Source organism: Heloderma suspectum, chromosome 2, assembly GCF_057233095.1.
Source record: "Heloderma suspectum isolate Gila_16-S chromosome 2, 16-S_ref, whole genome shotgun sequence".
Lineage (NCBI taxonomy): Eukaryota > Metazoa > Chordata > Lepidosauria > Squamata > Helodermatidae > Heloderma > Heloderma suspectum.
In genome coordinates this window covers 24,906,766-24,929,589 of record NC_139459.1, presented here as the reverse complement: position 1 = coordinate 24,929,589, position 22,824 = coordinate 24,906,766, and the positions used below count along the sequence as shown (strand labels likewise).

The 22,824-nt window shown below is 45.0% G+C and overlaps 1 protein-coding gene across 3 annotated transcripts in view; it reads left to right on the top strand.

Annotated features, from left to right (window-relative positions):
- The first annotated feature begins 1,073 nt into the window (after nt 1-1,073).
- PDZD2 (PDZ domain containing 2) overlaps nt 1,074-22,824 on the top strand; it is a 226,564-nt gene continuing 204,813 nt past the window's right edge. For all 3 annotated transcript variants that reach the window (XM_084832043.1, XM_084832042.1, XM_084832044.1), the window contains exon 1: nt 1,074-1,549. In XM_084832043.1, the coding sequence (XP_084688169.1) occupies nt 1,074-1,549 (476 nt within the window). The remainder of the gene's footprint in view (nt 1,550-22,824) is intronic.

Sequence of the window (22,824 nt, the reverse complement as noted above, 5' to 3'; positions counted from 1 at the left end):
TTTGTGGGAATTTGCACATTTTTGCATGTGCAAATGTGTGAAGATTCACATTTGCAGAAATGTGAATTTGTGCAAATTTGGAAACTAAAAAAAAATCCAATTCCGTCAATGGGTGGATGATGGAATGAAAGGTGGCTGACAACCCATGAAGCTCAGATGGAACAGATTTTACACAATCCATAAATCCCTACTCCAGATGTTTTGGCCTCCAACTCCAATCAGCCACAGCTAGCTGGGCCAAAAGTCGGGGTGATGGGAGTTGTAGTCCAAAACATCTGGAGGGAGCCATGTTGGGGAAGGCTGTAGTGTAACAGAATCTTGGAAACTGGTTCTTACATAGATGGACAGATAGATACAAAATTTGCTTGTGCGCACGCGTGTGTGTGTGTGTGTGTGAGAGAGAGAATGAGTGTGAGGGAGAGGGAGAGAAAAGACATCCATTTGCATACTTATAAACATGTATTTGTGTTCCTACTGTCTTGTTCCTCTAGTACAGTCTTTTTAGAATATAGTGGATAATCCAAGAATTTATAAAAAACAAAATAAACAGATTATAGAATTAATGAGTGAATGGAATAATGTTAACAAAAGCTTTCTCATTAATAAGCAATGCAGACAGCTCTCCAGTCCTTTATATGACAGAGAGAATTATAGTTTTAACTGTGCTATTTTTCCCTTTCTAGGTCAAGCAGGTGTTGCTGAATGTGGAAGAGCAATTATAAGCTCTGGTAGTGGAATACTGGATGCCCGAGTGATTTCTGCACGGACAGCCAAACAAGAAGTTCCCATCTCTTCCTTCCTCTTCATTCTGAATTCTCCAGAGCAGCTGTTTCGACTCTTCTTCATAAAAGCCATTCTGTTCATTTTGGCCAAACTAGAGAAGAGAGAGAACCCTTGTTTGTTTGTTTGTTTGTTTGTTTGTGACTCTCTATGTGTGCACACATTTTGTTTCTGTAACTATGGCTGTTGATGAAGCGCACAGCTTCCTTGATCCTGAAAGGCACATTGATCAAATTTTGATTGGACAGTCCAGGAATCAGTTCTTCACATAATGGAATCCTGCAGTGACCACCATGCCCATCACCCCAGAGAATGCGGCAGAGTTTCTTCCCCTCCTTTACCGGTGGCTGCAGAACCACCTGAGTGGGGAAGTGGAAGAGCCGGAGCAGAGGCTTTGCCATTCTGCCATTAAAAAGCTGAGGGAGTATATCCAGTTGAACTTCCCAGCGGAGGAGGGCAAACTGCAACATGGTCCTAGCCCGGTGGACATGGAGATCTGTACCGTTTACCTAACCAAGGATCCTGGGCAGGCCGAATCTCTTGGCCTAAGTTTTGGGAACATCCCAGCTTTGGGGGACTACGGAGAAAGGCGGAGAGTGGGGAAAAAAAAGAAAGGGCATAAAGGCCCTGTGCTTGATGTTGGAAGCATCTGGGTCACTGACTTAAAGAAAAACAGCCCGGCAGGGAAATGTGGAAAAGTTCGCTTGCGAGATGAAATCCTTTCGCTGAATGGACAATTGATGGTTGGGGTGGATATCAGTGGTGCAAGGTAAGACAGGTTTAAATAGACTTGAGTTGCAATCAGTAATATTTTGAGATTTGTGTGCAATACCCTGGAGCAGCCTTCCCCAACCTGGCACTCTCCAGCTTTGTTAGACTACAATCCCCACAATCCCCCAGTCAACAGCCTGGGGATTATGGGAGTTGTAATCCAAAACATCTGGGGAAGGCTGCCCTAGAGTGATTTTAACTATCATTTTATTCAGTAAAACAGGTGGGGATGCTGTGTGAGTCCAGGTTTCATCAGCCCTAGCCAGCATAGCCAATGGTCACGGATGCTGGGTTTTTTAGTCCAACATCATCTAGACAGCTACAGGTTCCCTACCCCTGCAGTCAAAGAACCAGCTTCCACAAGCTATCTGATGCTGCTTGTTAGCTATATGGCAAACATTTATGAGAAGTGCTTCTGGTTCAGAAATGGCCCGAGGACATTTTGGTGTCCAAGATAGAAAATCCACCAGGTATTCCTCTGGTGATAGTAATATGTAATAATAACTGATAATTTTGCTTCCCTCTAATGGTATCTCAAAACCTGATCCCTTAGGTGGTTTGCCTCACCTTGCCAGATCCAGATTCATCCCTGGTTGTTCGGAGTCCAGATTCAACGTGCATATACCTCTTGCAATTTATGCGTTCTCAGTAATGAGTAGAGCCAGAATGTATTGTGTGAAATAGCACAAACTGCAGAGTCAGATAGGAAAAACAAGAGCAACTATGCAAATAGTTTGATGTATAGTTTGTAGAAGTTACAGAAGTTGACTTTAGTTAGTGCACATTTAAAACATAACAGCCCCTAAGCAATGAATGCACACTCTCCTGGGTTTATCTGACAAGCCATGCAGTTCAAGTTTCTTTCTTCTGTAATGCTTATCAGGGATCCAAAATGTGGGTCTCATCAGCATAAATGGAGATACAGCTGAAAGTGTCTCCAGAGTCTGTCACTGCCACCACCAGCTTGTAGTGTTGAGCTTTTCTGACTAAATAAATGATCAGCGCAGGTGTTGGTTGGATGGAAAATGAGTTGGATGGGATCTATGTGCTAATGTTCCTTTAGGTCCCCAATAGGAGTTTGAACTTGCCATATACCAGCGGTGGGAGTGCTGAATCCTGTTGGCTTTCCACAGGTCCCCATGCTAACTGGTGTTAAGCCCTGTAAGAAGCGGGCAGGATTAGAAAACTTTTGTTGGTGGGATTTTAAATGGCGGTTGCTTAGCCAAACTCATGGAGGGGGGAATTGTTTGGAAAAAAACGAGCGGAAATGAAAGCAGCTGTCTCTGACATCTGCCTATTTGCAAGAGTAAAGGATTTACACACAAGATTGTCAGGTTCTCTAAACAAGCAGGCATCATTTAGTTCCTCTTTGTTTGCTTGGTTATTTTGAGTTCTTGCTTCCTATCTTCCCACTAATTGAGGAGCGGGGTGTTTCCAAAGAGGCCAATATTTGCTCTTTCCATAAAAGACCAGGTACCCCACTTTCTAATGTTAAACCACTGTTTTATTTTAGTGCCTCCACTGATTCCTCATAAACAAATTCTTCTTCCATAGCTAAGAAATGGGCTGCTTAGAAAAACCTCACAGTGGCCAAGACAATTTCTTGGAAGCCATGTTTATCGCTTTGGCAAGTCATGCTGTTTGATTGGCACAATGCTGCATGTAGCTGCTGTTCCAGACTTTTAATCTGGTGGAGTTGTCTTTGATGGTGTGCTACCCTCGATGCTTTCACTCCTGCACATATTCCATGATGGAACCCCAAAATTTAGGTCATATTTCCTACAACCACCAGGTAGTGACTAGAAATACCTAGAAAGGCATTTTCTGACTTTGGGCTTCTTCACACTGAGCTTTTATCATGTTATTGAGACTGGTTACTCATGGAAGTTTGTGGGTCCTTTAGATGATGTTGTTAACCTCCAGGGCATCTTTCACACTAAATTACCTTTATTCCAATTTTTAAAAGATTGGAGATAATGAGCTATCATTACAGCACTTGAATTCCGCTTCAGTTCCCTTATGAAAAAGGAAAAGCCACAATAAGAGGAGCTAGACCACAGCGCCATCTACTGGCTGTATAATGAAACATGTGGAAGACTCAGATAAGGGGGCAAAGGCAGGGGGAAAGGTGGGGAGGAAGCATGTGTAAAAGGAGTCCATCATGATCCTGCATTTAAAACAGAAACAGAAAACCTTGTTTTAAATGTGGGATTTTAGGTTGGTGTAGAGATGCTCTTTCTGGCAACATTTCTACGGTTGTGTGAGATTTTAGTCTTAAGAAATGTGGGCTTTTGTTGGAGATTGGAAGGGGAGAGGAGGGCATGCACACACACTACTGTTGGCCACGACAGAGTAGGAGGAGGACACAGAGGACAAGATGCAGCCAATTGGCAGCCCACAGGACAGAGCCAGTCTTTAAGTGTCTCTCTGAAATCTGAATCAAGGTGTAGTAAGAATTTCACTGGCAGTTTCACCCTTAAAGAAAAGAGAGGAACATTTTAAAATGAAATGTTTGCAATAGAGATGTTTCCCCACTCCAAGGGTACTCCTCCTTTTATTTGTTTTGTATGTAATATAAGAGCATAAGAAGAGCTGTGCTGGATCAAACCAAATGCCCATCTATTCCAGCATTCTGTTCCCGCAGCGGCCGGCCAGATGCCTATAGGCACCCGATGAGCACAATACTACTATCCTAATCATATTCCCAGCTACTGGTGTTCAGAGGCAGACTGATACTGGAGATAATCTATAACCTCCATAATGAGTAGCTATTGACTTCTGCATTAGTGGGTTGGAGATGATCTGTAATGATAAGTGATGCCCAACCTCCATTTGCTTCTTGCTGTCAAGCAGTCCCCTCCCAGCAAACACTGTCACAAATCCCTTGGCCCCCTCTTTCCTTAAGGACTCTCTCTCACACACAAGTAGAGAGGCTTCAGTCTCACACCTTTAATTCATTATTCACAGGTTCATTACAGAGGCAAATCCTCAAAGACACTCTGGCTACAAAGGAATGCCTCCAGGGGATTCAAATGGGATCACCAAAAGTTGCCTGCAGTTTGAAAGGGCGGCTATCTGGCTAGGCTAACTTAGGGAGCGAGGTCCTGCCCCTCGTGTGCTGCTTTCCTGTGTAGCTTCTCATGAATCGCTAACCGGTTCGACCGTCTAAGCTCTGCCCCTGATGCGTCCCTCTTAGCTCTGTGTCACTGCCTCGGGTCTCTTAGGTCACAGTCCTGAAACCCCTCCTCCTCCTGCTCACCGCTTCTCACAGAGGGGGGTGAGGGGGAGGCTTCGTACCCGGCCATCTGGGAGTTGGTAACCTGAGAAGCATGCCTACCCATATCTGAACCAGCTTGTGAAAATGCCTCCCTCAGTTCTGGCTACTCCTTTTCTGAAGCTGAGCTGCTAACCATCTCCCTGCGCTCAGAATCAATCCTGACAAACACAGCATCATCACTTCCTGCCTATTGTCCTCACTTCCAACAAGCTAATTGAGGAGGATTCCTCACTACCTGGCTTTTGTGTCAATCTGCGATTGGCTTAAACCAGGGCTATGAAACCAGGTAGCCCTTTGGCATCTGGGTGCTTCTACCAAGTGGCAGTGAACACCAACCAGGGCCTTTTCTAGGAAAAAAAAGAGGTGCACTTCCCAGGCCTATAAGCTGGCCTGAAACTGAAGGCTGCCATGTCCCGTGCACCTTTTATATCTGGCTATGCCCTAGTGTATGCTCTACATAACTTCCAAGCAATTACTGCTACCTGGCATCAGCGCTTTATGAAGCCTGACCCCCTGCATATGTATGTTTGTGTTACAGAAACATTTTACATGACAAAAGGCTCTCGTACCACAGGCCACTGTCTGGAGAATAGAGTGGCCCCAGGAATAAAGGCGTTTGGACATTTGACAGGCAAAAATTCAGCATATACCTAGGTTTGAATATCAAGATGAGGGAAAGGTGAGGAAAGGGGTGCTCAGGTAGTACAGGATGCTGTAGTTGTGGGCTTCCTGCATCTGCAGGGGGTTGGACTGGATGATCTTTGAGGTCCCTTCCAACTCTATGATTCTAAGGGCACAGTCCTATTAGATCTACCCTGGGTACTCGTGAGCCTCCAAACTTGGAGGCTTATGAGTATCCAATGCAGAGCTCCCCCTCTGCATTTTCGCTGGAGCCATTCGGGGAGTGGGAGGGCTGGAGCCATCGGGAAGGAATGGAGGCCGGGGACAGCTGGGGAGAGCTTGTATCCCCACTTCCCCAGTCCCTTCCCCTCCCCACCCATGGGAATGCCCCCTTTCCCTGTGTGAATTCGGAGAGGCAGCCAGCGCGGTTCCCCCTCGCCGGCTGCAAGGGGGCGGGGAGCTCGGACTCCTGGGTCTGAGGTTGGAGCGCTGTCTCCGGCCTTGTATCCAGGAGTCCGAAAAATCCTATGGCCCCCAAGATGCTGTCTGGGGGCCATAGGATTGCTCTCTGTGTGTGTGTTTGCTGTAGTTGTCCTGTGGTTTTGGGGTGGTATAAAAGCAAGCAACCTTAGAAGAACTTCATAGAGTCTGGTGTGGATGCATATACCCTCAGCTGGGGCACTCTTGTTTCCTGAGGCAGTGTCAGCTTGAGGTTTTTGAAGGCCCTTTGGGCCTCAGTGAACCCTCTCCCTCACCATTGTCTCCAGATGCTGTTGTTCCTCATCCTCTTTCTCATTGCTAGCAGACAGGCAGAGAGTCAGTAAGCAAAATCGGCAGTGGCATCTGCTGCTTCTCCCACACACCACCACCCTTGACTGGGCCAGTGCGAGAGGCAGGTGAATAAGCAGGTTGCAGTGGTGAAGAGGAAGAGCAACTCCGGGGGGCTCTTGTCAGTGGGCTCCTGCCGGAGTGTGAACCCTTGGCAAGTGCTCAGTAATGCCAGCCCTGTCCTGAGGGCTACTCTAGCGGCTCAGAGTGTGAGCTGTGAACCAAAGAGGCCCTGATTCAAGCATGAGCTTACACAGGAACTCACTAGGTGGTCTTAGGCAAGCTACTATTCTCTCCTCATCTCCCACATCAGTAATATGAAGACAACTGGACTACCTTATTAGATAATACTGAAACTACTGGCTCCATCACAAGGAGGGTCAAAGACCTGAATAATGGTGATGCATGCATGCTAAGCCTACTGTTGTGGCATGGAAGAAAATGTTGCAGTTGCCCCTGGGCCAGTGCTCTGAAAATATGGTTTGCAGCTTGGTTTGGGTCCCCCTTTCTGTAGAGGGAAAAATTGTTGAGACCACCTGGATCTCCTCCTTCAAGCCTGAGAATGGAGAGTGGGTTCTTTGCTTGCTTTCGTACCATCACAAGACCACAGGACAAAAGCTGCAGGGATGTTCTTGGAATGGCTCTACCATCTTTGAGTGTTCTGGCGAATGCTGTCACTCGACTTGGTTGGGCCTCTATGCAATGGCCAGGGGATATCTTGAGGTCACACACAAACTGCACGGAATAATAAAAATATAGGAATGAATGCCATGGATGTTCCAGGGCCTGTGGAAAAAAACAGTGGAGGCCAGTGGCTTCAATGTCAGTGGGGCAGTGAATCCGGTCTGGGTTTCAGTCAGAACCAGCCAGAACTCTAAAGGAGTTATCACCTTGGATAGCTCCTTTAGAGTTCTTACTGGTTTTGACTGAAACCTGGAGCAGATTCTCTTCCCCACTGACATTGGAGTCACGAGCCTCCACTGGACAAAACCCTAATTAAAAGAGGAAGCAGATCTAAAAAGAAAGCAGCAGCCTGTGTGTGTTGAAGTACTTAGGAGTAAAGTCCTTTTCTGTCTGTTAAGGAGGTCTGCTTTCTGCTTATTTGATCTGACACTTCCCTCCGGCTTAGAGCATTGCCACGTGCTGCTTGAATTTAATTTCTTCTTCCTTTTTTATCAGGTGTGTAATAAGGGCATGTATGAAGCAATGGCATATCCAATGCCCTTCCAGTCTTTAATGTCTTTCGTCTTCAGTTATACCATCTTTTAATTGCAAGCTTCAAAGGGAATGGAATGAATGGATGGTGTTCCACACCCAATATAAATATTCACATGCATGCCACTGAATTTTTTCTCTAGTTTCCTCAGGAGGGCACTGTCCTAACATACTTTGAGTAATTCTTTCATTTGGTGCTTATATGGTATAGCTATAGTTTAGGACCCTTAAGGCATCAAAGAGAAATACATATGCAGCCCGTGCCCGCACCCTTTATTCTGGATTTCTTATCTTCCAGATCAAGTTACACATACGGTTTGGCTGTAAAAAGCAGTTCTTGTAACCATGGGGAGCACAAGGGATTTCTCACAGAAGCATATAATAAACAAAATCTGGGAGCTGTAAATCCCTTTTAAATTAACATAAATTGAGAGTGAATCCCTAGATGTAAGCTTCAAGTCCCACAAACCTCTTTTTTCCAACTCCAATGGAGTTGTTCCAAAGTAAAGGCAATTTTTATGACACCTGTTCATGTCCCTGATTTGCTGTGCAGAGCATAACTGAAAGTAGGGGAAACAGTCTGAAAGAAGAATCAAGATATATAGCACCATCAATGCAAAGCGCCGTCAGTCTGTACATGATGCTTTGCAGAATAGTGTTAGTAAGAGGCAGATCTCTGCCCAAGGAGCTTACAGTCTAAATTTAGGTGGTAGGGTGAGTAGAAGTAGCAATAGAATATAGCTGGAACAAGAGTAACAAATCGGAGAGGGGTGGGAGGGCAAGACACTGTCAATGGGCCCTCTCGTGCCCACCTTCTCACCACCAGCTGCTATTGCTCCTCATCCTTGTTCCCATCATTGCCACCATTTACTTGCTTGACAGGTTGAGAGCCAGGGAGCAAGTAAGCAGGGGCATCTACTGCTCCTCCTCCTCACCACCACTGTTGTCTGGGCCAGAGTGAGAAGGAAGTGAACTAGCAGGCTGCAAAGGTGAAGATGAAGAGTAATGCCAGATGGCTGTTGTCAGTGGGCCCCTGCTGGAGGGCGGGCCCTCGGCAGATGCCCAGCCATGCCTACCCTTGATGCTGGTCCTAGGGATCATAGAATCATAGAATAGTAGGGTTGGAAGGGGCCTACAGACCATCAAGTCCAACCCCCTGCTCAATGCAGGAATCCAAGTCAGAGCATCCTCGACAGGTGGCTGTCCAGCCTTGTCTTGAATGCCTCCAGTGTGGGAGAGCCCACTACCTCCCTAGGTAATTGGTTCCACTGTCGTATTGCTCTAACAGTCAGGATGTTTTTCCTGATGTTCAGCCAGAATCTGGCTTCCTGTAACTTGAGCCCATTGTTATGTGTCCTGCATTCTGGGATGATCGAGAAGAGATCCTGGCCTTCCTCAACCTTTCAAGTACTTGAAGAGTGCTATCATATCTCCCTCAGCCTTCTCTTCTCAAGGCTAAACATGCCCAGTTCTTTCAGTCTCTCTTCATAGGGCTTTGTTTCCAGTCCCCTGATCATCTTTGTTGCCCTCCTCTGAACACTCTCCAGCTTGTCTGCATCCTTCTTAAAGTGCGGTGCCCAGAACTGGACACAGTACTCCAGATGAGCCTAACCAGTGCTGAGTCAAGGGAACTAGTACTTCCCGGGATTGTAATCTACTACAATTCCAAGATCCTTCTCGCTTGTAGTGTTGTTGAGCCACGTATCCCCGATCTTGTAACTGTGCATTCAGTTTCTTTTTCCTAGGTGCAGAACTTGGCATTTATCCCTATTAAATGTTATTCTGTTGTTTTCTGCCCAGTGCTCCAGTCTATCAAGATCACTTTGAATTTTGTTTCTGTCTTCCAAAGTATTAGCTATCCTGCCCAATTTTGTGTCATTTGCAAATGTGATCAGCATTCCCTGCACCTCCTCCTCCAAGTCATTAATAAAAATGTTGAAGAGCACTGGGCCCAGGACTGAGACCTGCTGTACCCCACTCGTTACCTCTCCCCAGTTTGAGAAGGTCCCATTGATAAGCACTCTTTGAGTCCGATTCTGTAGCCAACTGTGGATCCACCGGATCGTTGTTTCATCTAGCCCACTTTGAGCTAGTTTGCTCATCAGGATATCATGGGGCACTTTGTCGAAAGCTTTGCTGAAGCCGAGGTATATTATGTCTACAGCATTCCCACAGTCCACAAGGGAGCTTACTTGATCCAAAAATGAGATCAGATTTGTCTGGCAGGATTTGTTCTTGACAAATCCATGTTGGCTTCGAGTCATCACTGCATTGTTTTCAAGGTGCTTACAGATGGATTGCTTTACAATCTGCTCCAGACTATTCCCAGGGATGGATGTCAGACTGATTGGTCTGTAGTTCCCAAGTTCCTCCTTTTCACCCTTTTTGAAGATAAGGACAGCCCTCCTCCAGTCATCTGGCACTTCCCCCATCCTCCATGATTTCTCAAAGAGAATAGACAGCGGTTCTGAGAGTTCTTCTGCCAGTTCCTTTATTACTCTAGGATGCAGTTCATCTGGCCCTGGAGATCTGAACTCATTCAAAGTAATTAGGTGTTCCTTGACCATATGCCTATCGATCTCAAGCTACAATACTGCTCCTTCAGCCTGTACTTCACCTTTGCCAGGGGGGTCATAGACCCTCTTTTGGGAGAAGACTGAGCCAAAGTAGGAATTGAGCACTCCTGCCTTGTCTTTGTCATCTGTTATCATTTTGCCATCCTTATTTAATAGCTGAACAACCATTTCTTTCCTCTTGTCTTTTACTATGCATGTAGCTGAAGAAAGCTTTTTTGTTACTTTTAGCATCCCTCGCTAGCCTCAGCTTGTTCTCAGCCTTCCTGATGCCATCCCTGCAATTATGTGCTACCTGCCTGTACTCTTCCTTTGTAGCCTGGCCTTTCTTCCACTTCCTATATGTGTACTTTTTTGTTTTCAGGTCACCTCTAAGCTTTTTGTGAAGCCACATTGTCTTCCTCTGTTGTCTTCCACCTTTTTTTTTCTTGTTGGAATTGTTTGTAATTGTGCCTTGAGAATTTCCTTTTTTAAAAGCTCCCACCCATCTTGGAATCCTTTTCTCGTTAGAGTCACTTGCCATGGGACCTTACTGATCATTGTTCTGAGTTTATTAAAATCAGCTTTCCTAAAATCCAGGGTATGGGTTTGGCTATACTCGGCTTTTGCTTCCTTTGGAACCATGACCTCAAATATAACATGGTCGCTTTCCCCCAGAGTTCCTGTAACTGCTACTTTACCCACTAAGTCATCTCTGTTGGTTAGGAGCAAGTCAAGGATAGCCGATCCTCTAGTTCCTTCCTCTACTTTCTGTAGGAGGAAATTATCCGCCACACAAGTCAGGAATTTCCTGGAGGATAGGAGAGACAAAGTGAAAGTGGGATAAAAGTGAACAAATGTAGTTATTCAGAATTGGGCATCAGTTCAGTTGGGGATAAAAGGCTCAAGCTAGCGTCATGCCAGGGGATCCACTATTGATCTTTTGACTCAATTTTTTTTAAAAAAATTGAAATGCAGACCAATGGAGCTGCAGGTTTGATTTCAACAGCAGCGAAGATTAACCGTTTCCCTGCAGACTGTTTTTGCAATCCAAATCATGGCCTCTCCCCAGCTTCTTTCCCATCTACCCACAGGGAAGGGAGAAGTTCCATTTAGGTATCACAGCTAGTTAACCTTGGATTAAGGGCTGATGCTTCTTGCATTTGTCTAATCCCCCCCTTTTAAGGCCATCTAAGTTAGGGGTTGTTGTGGCAGAGAGTCCTGTAGTTGGCAAATAGGTAATATCCTGGCCATGGAATGATATAGTGATAGCATATGCACTGGCTAGCAGCTCCAAATTGTTTGGTAAACCTCTACAGTGCAACTATGGCGGGTTCAAGAGGAAAAGGTTGTGTATTTTCAATACAATTCTGTATTTTCAAGTATATGGGGAACTCCCTTGTACCAGGTCAGGCATTTTGCCTGTCTAGCCTGGTATTGCCTGTTCTGACTTGCATTTGAAATCCCCCCCCCCCCCGCAACCTGATCCTGTCAAGTGGAGTTGCCAGGGTTTGGACATGGGGCCTCTGGCATGCAAAGCAGTTGCACTCCCACCGAGCTTTGGGCCCTTCTGGTTCATCTTTGAAAATGCTGCTCAGTGCTCCTGTTCCCACCATGCAACAAACAGGCCATTGATGCACATGCTTAACTTGCGTGGCTTCATTGCCCATCATTCAAACACTTAAAAATGGAATGAGGATGCTGTTGGCCCATCGCTGGAGACAGACAACAGAAGATGTCCATCCAACTGTACCCTGACTGGACACCTTTGCAGAAGGACTAGATGGACTCTTAGGCTGCAATTCTGTTCACACTTACCTGGTAGTAAGTCCCATTGAACTCAGTAGGACTTCCTTCTGAGTAGACATGTATAGCATTTCATTGTTGGTCTAATCCAGCATGGCTCTTCTGATCTTAATTTAGCAGAGCATTCATCAGTGCCATGTGGAAGTGGAGTTGAGGTACAAACTAGCCATGGAATTTCAGTATAAAAATTGGAGGTGGACTTAAAACACACACACACACCTGTCATACATGATTGATGTGTTACAATTCTTTGTACAATATTTGCACAAAAAATAAAAATGCATTTATACATTTCAGCTGCCAAGATTTCTAACCGAACACTGTTTCTTTCAAAAACAGGAAAAGAAGTTAATTCAATTTATAAAACTCATTCCCAGAAATGTCATAGTTTGAAAGCGTGAGGCTGTGAGTTGGGTGACCAGTGGTCGTTTTGAAGTTTGAGGGATTACTCATCTGGATGAAGAAATAAAACTTGGGTTCCCAGTTAATTATTCCTTCAAACAGAAGGTCTGAAATCCTCTGCAAATAGAAGTGTGTGTGGGGGGGAGAATCTATTTCTGGAGGCCCTTGCTGGGGTTGTAAATTGCAGTTCCTGACCAGACATCCTTATCTGAAGAATCAGGCCTCTAATTAACGAGGACTACATTGAAGGTTTAAAATATATGTTTGCGTGAAATGAATGCGCAAGCTCAATTATTAGGGCCTTTTCAAGACTCTTTCTTGTTGTCCCAGGAAGACCATGTAGTGATGGCCAGAGCAGCCAAATCTGAATGATGCCCTAGCAAGCACTTCCATTGTAACAAAAGCAAGACTGATAGATGAATAGTTGCATAAGCTTTTATGGGCCACAGCCCACCTCATCAGATGCACGAAGTGGTCACCTTGCACTTCACATGGCGAAATCTGTTGCTTCCCAGCTTCAGCTGGTACAAAATGCAGCCACTTGGGTAGTGGCAGATCCTAGGAAGTTGGATCACGCAACCCCTGTGTTACACCAGCAGCACTGGATGCGAGTACATTTCCAGGCCCAACATAAAAGTCTTTCGCCCCTTTTCATAAAGCTCAAACCTTACCCAGGTGCAAGGTTACCTGTTTTTTATTTCAAATATATTGATCCCTGGGTCCTGATAGCAAACATATGATGCTGTCTTATACTGAATCAGAGCACAGGTCCTTCTAGCTCAGCACTGTCTACTCTGACTGGCAGTAGCTCCCTCAGGTCCCAGGAAAATGTCTTGAAGAACATCAGAAGAGCCCTGCTGGATCAGACCAAGGGTCCATCTAGTCCAGCATTCTGTTCACACAGTGGCCAACCAGCTGCCCACAGGAAACCCACAAGCAGTACCCACAAGCAACAGCACCATCCCACCCCTGTTCCCCACCGACCGGTATGCATAGGCATATTGCCTCTGATATTGGAGGTAGCATATAACCATCAGAACTAATAGCCATTGATGGCCTTATCCTCTGTGAATTTGCCCAATCCCCTTTTAAAGCCATCCAAATTTGTGGCCATTGCTATATCTTGTGGTAGCGAATTCCATAGTTTAACTATGTGCTGTGTGAAAAAGTCATTTCTTTCATCTGTCCTGAACTTCCCACCAATCGGCTTTATGGGATGACCATGGGTTCTAGTATTATGAGAGAGGGAATCCTTCCCATCAGCTGCTGCCTGATCCTTCGGAGATGTCCACAGGTTGGGGCTTGTCTGCCTCCTGAATATACCTATGTTCTCCCTGTGATTGGCTTGACAAAACTGTATATGTTAGAGCAGCCTTCCCCAACTTGGTGTCCTCTAGATGTTTTCAATGAGCTTCCCAGAGAGGCTCGCCTGTGTTGTGCTCTTTCTGGTGCCAGGTGAAGACCTTTGTATTTTTCCAGGCATTTTAGTCTTTCAGTTTCTGTTGTTTTAAATCTGTTCCTGTATTTTAAATCTTTGCATTGCTGCCAGGTTTTATTTTGGGTTTTATTTTATTTTATACTGTAGTTATAAACTTTTATATTGTGTCTTATGTTGTATTTTATGGTTTTAATTGTTGTGAACCACCTAGAGACCTTTGGCTTTTGGGTGGTATAGAAATGTAACAAATAAAATAAACTGCAGCTCCCACCATCCTTGTCCATGTGCCATGCTGACGGGCTGATGGGGGTTGTAGTGCAAAACATCTGTAGGGTGCCAGGTTTGGGAAACTGGGGTAGAGACTTGCAATGTGATTATTTAAACTGCATGCAGTAAATGCTTCTCCATACCAGTTGGGTGAGAACTGATTGCGATTTGGAGGCAGTATCTTCAAGACTGGGGCTCTATCGCTTCTGTGTTTTATGAAGTACCTGGCAAATGCTGATGCCAAATATATATTAAGCACTAGTAGAACGTTTGCTACTTCTTTAGCAACATAGAAATGTGATGACTGCATTACAAAAACTACTGGATGTACTGCAACTCCGGTCATGTTGTCAAGATTCAATCACCGAAAATTAACACTTGCTGAAAGGTGAGATCCACACCCTTTGTGGGGATGAGATTCTTGGATTTTTTTATATCCACCTGCAAATTTAAGACTGCATGAGAACTGTATACATGCACACACCTTTACATTTATTCAGCAATATGTAGGAGCAGGCACCGTCTGACTGATTTAATATGCCGGCATCTCCCTCTAGTGGCATGCCTTAAGGACCTTTATGCAGCAGATTAACTGAGAAGGTTCTATCACTCCATGTAGGAACATAGGAAGCTGCCTTATACTGAGTCAGAACATTGGTCCATCTAGCCCAGTATTATTGATGTTGACTGGCAGTAATGGCTCTCCACAGTTGCAGGCAAGGGTTTTTCCAGGCCCACCTGGACATACCGGGGATTGAACCTGGGACCCTCTGCATGCAAAGCAGGTTCTTTACCACTGAACTATGGCTCCTCCTAAAATGGACATAAGGAGAGCTTCAAGGCAGAGGTTTGATCTGGTATTCCTTCTTGTCAAGTCTGCAGAAGAATGAGTTTATGTTGGGTTTGAGGTGCTGCAGATGCACCAAGAATGTGGCAGATGACCAGGGGTGCATGCTGCCCGATGAGGCTTCTTTGTGTGATTGCCCTGCCTCAAACATAATATTGCCTTGCATTTGTAATCCCCCCATGTTTTCCCACGGCTTCTTCTGCCTTTTTGATTGGTATTTATTTATTTATCAATTAATAGTAAATGTACACCGCTTACTATAATAAAATCTCTAAGCGGTTCACCTATAAATATTAAAAATCATATCCAAAATATACTATTAGAAACAATTTTGGCTACAATAACAGTACAAGAAACAGTAAGATGGAACAGTGTATGATTAATTGCAATTAAATACAAGCCAGAAAAGGCTTGGGTGAACAAGTGCATCTGCAGGAGGCGTTTGAAATATGCCACATTTTCTGCTTCCCAATCTGTACAGGGGAGGGTGCTCCAGAGGGTGGGCCACCACTGAGGAAGTCCACCTTTGAGATATTGTGTGGTGACATTCTGTTGGTCATGGTCGGCTAGGTAGATATAGTGGAAGATGGTCTGCTAGGTATCCTGGGCGTCATATGTCAACAATATAACCTAGAAAATGGGTTGGCAGCTAGCAGGTAGCCAGTGCAGTCCTTTTAACACAAGAGTAATGTGGGTGTCCCACTGAGCACCCTAGCTGCTGCATTCTGCACTGGCTGCAGCTTCCAAACCAGGCACAAAAGCAGCCCCACATAGTGCGCATTGCAGTCCTCTAATTGTGAGGTTACCAGTGTATGATCACCATGGCTAGGCTGTACATATCCAGGAACAGGCATAGTTGGTGCACCAACCAAAGTTGGTAATGGGTACTCCGGGCCACTGAGGTCACCTGGGCCTCCAGTGAGAAAGATGGACCCAGGAGCACTATGTTCCTGCTCCTTCAAGGGGAGAGCAACTCCATCCAGAACAGGTAAACAGCCCAATTCACAGACCTGAGAGCTGCCCAACCATAGCGTCTCTGAACCTGAATTGTAATTAGACAGTTTATTAGCCCTCATCCAAGCCATAACTAGATCCAGGCACCAGTTCGGAACATGTATGTCCTCTTCCGATTCAAATGTCACTGAGAAATAGAGCTGGGTGCCATGAGAAAAGAACATAAGAGCCCTGCTGGAGCAGACCAACGATCCGTCTTGTCCAGCGTTCTGTTCACACAGTGGCCAACCAGCTGTCAATGGGAAACCCACAAGCAGGTCATGAGTGAAGCAGCACTCTCCCACCCATGTGCTCCAGCAACTGGTGTACATAGGCAACTGGTGTCATCAGGATACTGGTGATACCTTGCCCCAAATTCCCTAATGACTGCTTCCAACAGCTTCATATAGATATTAAGTTACATTGGGGACAAGATAGTGCCCTGAAGCACCCCACAGTTCAGTTGCCAAGGGCCGGAGGCACAGTCACCCAATGTTCTTCTCTGGAACTGACCATGCAAGTAAGAGCTGAGCCACTGCACAACAGTGCGCCCAACTCAGAGAGGCGGTCCAGGAGGATACCATGGTCAACAGTATCGAGAGCTACTGAGAGAGCAAGAAGAAGTAACAGGGTCACACTCCCCCGTTCCTGAAGAAGGTAATCCATCAGGGCAACCAAGGCCAATTCCATCCCAAAACCAGGCCTGAACCCAGACTGGAATAGATCCAGATAACCAGTTTTATTCAAAAAATATATAAAAATAAAATTGGTAGTGTTAGGAGCTGTCTGTGTGGAAGTACCCCATACATGTTCAATGTTTTTTACCCTCTTCTATACATTTTTAATTATTACTAACCCCAGAAAAATGTGTGTGCATGTAGGTAAAGGTCCTAATCCTGATCAGGCCCTCCTGCTGCTGTTTCTTTTCTTTTTTTCAGTAAAAGACAAGGCACTTTAAGCACATACATGCATTTAATGCCTGCTGGTTTGTACCTGATTATCAACGAGGCTGACTGATTTTTATCCTATCATGCAATTATAGGATATAATGCAATGGATTGAGGACCTTACAAAACTTTCAGTATTTGAAAAGGTGGCCTATAGATGCCATCTTCAAATGGATACTTATTTGGATATTTGGTTTGCTTTTGATGGAGCTTATGTATAATTGCTAGAAAGTTGTATGCATTTCATACAAATGTATGTATATTAAAAAAAAAAGAAGGATTTTTTCCCCAGGTGCCTGCGGGCATCGCGTTGGGGATCCCTTCGTGGGTGCCATTGGAGATGCCTGTGGGCACCACGTTGAGGATGCCTGCCCTAGATGATGGTAATTGCCTTATTAACCAGCACGCTGACCCAGCAGGAGGAAACATGTATGCAATTGGGGCCCAGTCGAGGAGCTGCCTCAGTCATAAACAGCACTGATCATCTGTTTGGAGGGGCTGTGTGTGGTACCTGCCCTGGCTCAAGAATCAGCCTTTTATTTTATTATTTTATTTATTACAGGCGTAGGCAACCTGGTACTTTGCAGATGATTTGGACTACAACTCCCTCAATCCCTGGGCACTGGGGCTGATAGGAGTTGTAGTCAAAACATCTGGAGGGCGCCAGGTTGCCTACCCCTGATTTATTACTTTATATAAAATTGCACCCTCTGCCTCGCAGGCTTTTTTTTGGCTTGGGAAAACACACCTGCAGCAGTCCTCGGCACATGCTCCCTCTCTCTGGAGAGGAGTGCTGTGTTCAGGAAATAAGCATGAGGTACAGCAACGCAGGAAGCTCTAAATCATAAACTCTTCATTCGGATAAAAGTGGATAATGCAGTTAAGGGACCATGGAATCCAATCACTTGCTACTTATGCTGTGGAGAGAGATACAATAAAACAGATTTATACTGATGCCAAAGTACTCTGGTATTCAGATGGGGAGATATTCAGCATCCACCAGTTTTTTAAATGCAGAATACACCCTATGTGTTATATAAAGAAATGTAGAAAACTAGATCTGTGGCGGCTTTGAAGTTAGCAAAGTTTCACTGCAGAATAGCTGAAGGGCTGTCTGTGGGTGCTGCAGGCAGGTTGCGTTTTCACACACCCACAAGCCACATGGTCATTGCCCCTACAGAGCAGACCAGAGCGTTGTGATGCTGGAGGAGGAATCGATGGCTGTGGCACTATCCACATTGTTGTCATGACCCTGGCCCTGAGGGAGCATCCAAATGCTGTCCCACCCCCTGTGCCCTGCTGGGGCCAACACTTTAAGAAGTCTCGCTGCACCACTCAGACCCCGATGCCTGCCTTCATCTATGCCCCCTTCATGGTACCTCTGTCAAGTGAAGGTCCTAGCTGGCGACAGGCTGCCATGGACTCGGTCTGACACAGGTAACGTGTGTCAGAGGCAGGAGGGCGTGGTTGTGAATGGGCTAGGGGCCAGGGAATGGATCTGGCAAACAGGGATTGAGGGCCAGAGACAGGAGACATCATCACAGACAAGCTGAAGATCTCATAACAGACTGGTGAGGTGAGAGCCAAGCGAAACGTTTATCAAATCACACATAATGTATCTATGTGGGATAATTTCACTTACTCTCAAGTAAGTGCATGTGGCCCCGATTTGGATTGGAACGACAGTTCTCTGGGAAGGAGGGGGTTAAACCTTCTCTCTCCACCCATTTTTCTCCTGAAATTCCACCCCCCCCCCACACAGACATGGATGAAAGGTTAAACAAAAGAAAAGGGTCTCCATTGGAGTCAATGGAGGCTTTTTTTCTTTCTTTTTTAACCCTGCCCCGGCAGGGTGGTGGTGGAATTTCAGATCAAAAATGGGTGCGGGGAGAAGGCTTAGCAGCCCCCCCCCCCCGAGTGCCATGACAGGAGGGATGCTGGGAGTTGTAAGGCTTTTTTCTGGCTAAACGTGCATAGGACGGCACCCTTAGCTAGTTATCTCCTTTTAGTCTCTCTGGAAATCTTTATGCTGAATTTTTTTAGCCACCAAATTGTTGTTTTTTGATACTGTGTTTTTAAATTGTATTTTATTATTTTCATTGTAAACTGCTGGGAGAACAATGCTGTCAGGTGGCTTTATATAAAATACAGCAGTAAGTAGTAATATTAACACCGCTTTGCAGATAAGGGGCTGAGTCTGGCAGACAGGGCTTGCCTAAGGCTACATAAGGGGTTAATAGCAGAGGTGAGATTCAAACCAGGAGTATCCTGATTCAGTGTATGCTCTTAGCCACTAAGACCAGGACAGGGAGTTCTGAAATGATGTGCCTTTCACAGCTGTAGGTATGTTCAACCAGTATAGAATACGTCATGGGTGGAGAACCTCTGTCAGTGTGAGGCCCGAATTCAATTTCAGATAAGCTCTCGGGGTGCTGGTGCGGGTGGTGTTGCATTCCAGTGGTGGAGCTGCCTGAAGGCAAAGGGGGCCAGGCCAAAGCACCCCCAATACCAGCATATTTTAGCTTAACGCTCTTAGTGCCGCTAGCTAAGCCTTAGGAACAGCATTCCCACCTTTTAGAATGGGGAAAAAACCACACAAAAGCTGGGGAAATGCCAAATGATTGGTGGTTGGGGGAAGGGGTGGGGCCAGGGAAAGGGGTGTGGCCACCTGGAGAGCTGGGTTGGCTCCTGGGCCTAAGATTCCCTACTGCTAGTATCCGAAGTCACTGTAGGATTATGGCAGAAGAACGTGATGATTGTCCCCTGCCCCACTTCTCTGTGAATCTTAAAGATGAACGAATAACTCCAGATGTTCTTTGTGTGTAGACAGTCTGTGAACTTCTGACCCCCCTCCCCCCGAATGCCAGACCCCTGTACTGTATCATAAAGTGTTTTTGAAACTCCCCTCGCTGTCAAAAGCAATTTGCCATGTGGAATTATTGGAGCAGAGGGGTCTGTTGTTCAAGAAACACAAGCCAAAAGGCAGTGGAGGCTGGTGGCTCCAATGTCAGTGGGACAACGAATCTGCTGCAGGTTTCAATCAGAAGCTATCCAAGAAGCAGAAGCAGAACCCCACTGACATTGGAGCCACCAGCCTCCACTGTCCAAAGGTCCCTTGGACGTGTGGAACTAGTTGCATGGGGTTTGGGGGATCTTGGCTCCTCCTAGTAACTTAAATTTTATTAAAAATGTGCCTTATCCAGTGCCTCTAGATAGGAGATACCTATAAATGAGAGAAGTTTTGTAAACTACCTGATGGAATAGTTGAACTGTATTTTTCCATAACCTTAAGAAGCTCCCCTTTGGCCCTAACCTGTGCCTTATTTTATATTCCTTGTACATACATTATGAAATAAACCTGCTTGGACGTTTGTTGCTTTAGCCAACGTACGCATCAAATTTGGCTTCAAGATACTATGTTTTATGTTTGCTGTCAATTTGGACTTCAAAGCCAAGTGATGGTGGAGCTGCCAGTTTTTGTGTTTTGAAAGAAAGGCTTCCAAACAAAAGATGTTTGTGATATTTATACAACTTCTCCCCATGCTACTTTATTCTGCAGAGCCCAAGTGGCTCCGAAGCCTGGAGCTTAAACTCTGCATATTGAATGTTGTGCTTTTTCATGAAAAAATAATCACTGGGACAGAGGAAAATGTAGTCATTTAGATGAAGCTTTATCCCGCTCAGTTAAAAAGCAAAATAAAATCAATTTTGTGTGTCATTCCGTGCAAGTTTAAAGAGCACTTTCGTAAAGCAGTGGAACTGAGAATGAAAAAGCATCTTGACAGCAAGATAAGCAGACACGATATGGAGGCTTTGGGCTGGGTTACAGATGACTGCAACTCCAAGTAATGGCTTTTATTGGTGAAGGAACTGTTGTACAGTCATCATAATGTGCACATCTCTTCCATACATCTTTAAGCACAGGACTTTGTTCACATATTCAGGTGCCAGTAGTCCAAGTGTAGAGATGTTGCAAGGTTTATGCATATGTGAACCAGTCTTTTTATTTTATTTTAGGAGAACCATCTCCTTATTCTCAGGGCTGATATTCCTACATAGCAGAAGCAGTTTTGTAAGGCCTGGTAAAGTTCTGAATTATGCTATGAACTCTGCAGGAGCTCCAATCAAATTGGGAATGCAGGGGTGGTATAATCACTCCCTCCAATAGCAAATTCAGGTGCTGTGTGCCAACAGCTATGTGGTCAAAGTGGGTGCACTGAGAAACTAGAGGAAATTGCTGGCATGTTCATGGGAGCCCGCATAATAAAGTATCACTTTGAGCAAGTTATACCCTTAAAGGCGAACTAAAAATAATTTCAAATAAAATGAATACATAAATAAAAGATTTGCAGAAGTTAAACTTCTTTTTTTAAACAACAACAACTTAAAAAAAAACCCTAGTGCACCCAAATGGCCCAATGGGGTCGAGCACGCTTAGTGGTCATGGAATCCTGTCTGTTGCATGGGGTGGGGGTGGGGGTGGGGGAATGGAATGGTGTGTCCTGGAAGAGGACATGGCTGGCTGGAACCCTGAACAGTAGCCCTCCACACTGCTACACTTCACTGCTTGTCGCACTTCTTATTTAACGATTTCCAAGTATGAAGAGTGTTTGTTTTTCATACCAGCACAGTCTGCTCAGACACAGCATAATCTGATGGATCTGCTGATATACCCAGGACTATGTAATAATAATAACAATAACAATAACAATAATAATTTAAAATGATCTGAGTGTATGAGTAGATCTCTGATTAAAATTCGTTGAAATATTAGTAGGATTGTATCCACGGTGGGCCAATAAACACCATATCCTTCTGTTAAGAGCCAAATTTTACTCTCATATGAAATAAAGGGTGCTTCCACACTAGGCATGAATGAGTAGTGTCTGGAAGCACCCTAATACTGTAATGAAGTTATGTTTGATCCATCCAAGTCCATGTTAAATTAAACTAAGGGAAAGATAGCAGTAGAATTTTGCATGAAGAGAATCACTTTAGTATGAATAAGTGAGCCTGGACTACAGCTTTGGACCCAAGAATCCAATTTTGTGTTCTCGATTGTGAAAAAGGAAAAGGACCAGTTCTGGTGAAGGCGGGGTGAAATAGGGGTGGGTGAGAAGCAGGTTCCAAGAAAAAAAAAATGGAGACACCATCTGTTCTCACACATTAAATCCAACATCTGAATGAATGCCCAGACTTCTGACTGGAGAAAGTGATCAAGGAAAAATCCTGGAACAAAATCTTCATGTATGATTTAAGGCAGGATCCCTGAAACATTAATAAATGGCAGGCTTATCACACATTTTGGACACATGCTGGGTAGCTCTCGCAAATAAAATGGAGACTGCCTGGATAGATAGTACAGCAATTTATACATCTTTGTGGGTACAGATGTGTATTGCTATGGATATCCCTGTGCCTCTGAGGAGACCTACCTTTGGTTGTCTGGCTGTAACTAGCGATGGGCAAATTCCGCTCAGCTTGTTTTCAGAAAAGGGTCCCTCGAGATAGTCAAGCATGAAGAAATCCAATCTGGAGGTGCTTGGTCAGTAGACAATAGCTAGGAGATCAAAATAGTGTTATCAGAATGGCGTCAGAATTATGCTAGATGTTCTTGAACCTTTTGTTGTTCTGTTTATATTGTACCACCGGTGTTCATGGTGCTTTACATAAGTAACACGAGCAAAAGAAGTCATGTCCCTCCTGCAAGGAGCATGCAACTTAAATTTCAACAGACAGGAAGATGACAGGCAGGGGAGGAAAGGGTGCTACAGAGAAGAAGGAACTGTCTCCAGTTTCCCCCTGCCTGACTCTGGATGGCAGGCTGACTCAGAGCAGGACAATGTAGGCAGATTCATGTTAGAGGAAGTGATCCTTTTAGGTACCCCAGTCAGGGCCAGCCCAAGACATTTTCCTGCCAGAGATAAAGGAAAATATGACATTGGTCTTCCACATACAGAAGCCAGCTGGACTAGCAGCTGAATCTTACTTCAGCACTGGGGACAGGATAACATCCTCTGTCACACTGAGAACAGCAGGCTAGTTTAGGAGAACCTCAGGACAAGCTGTGTGGCATCCAC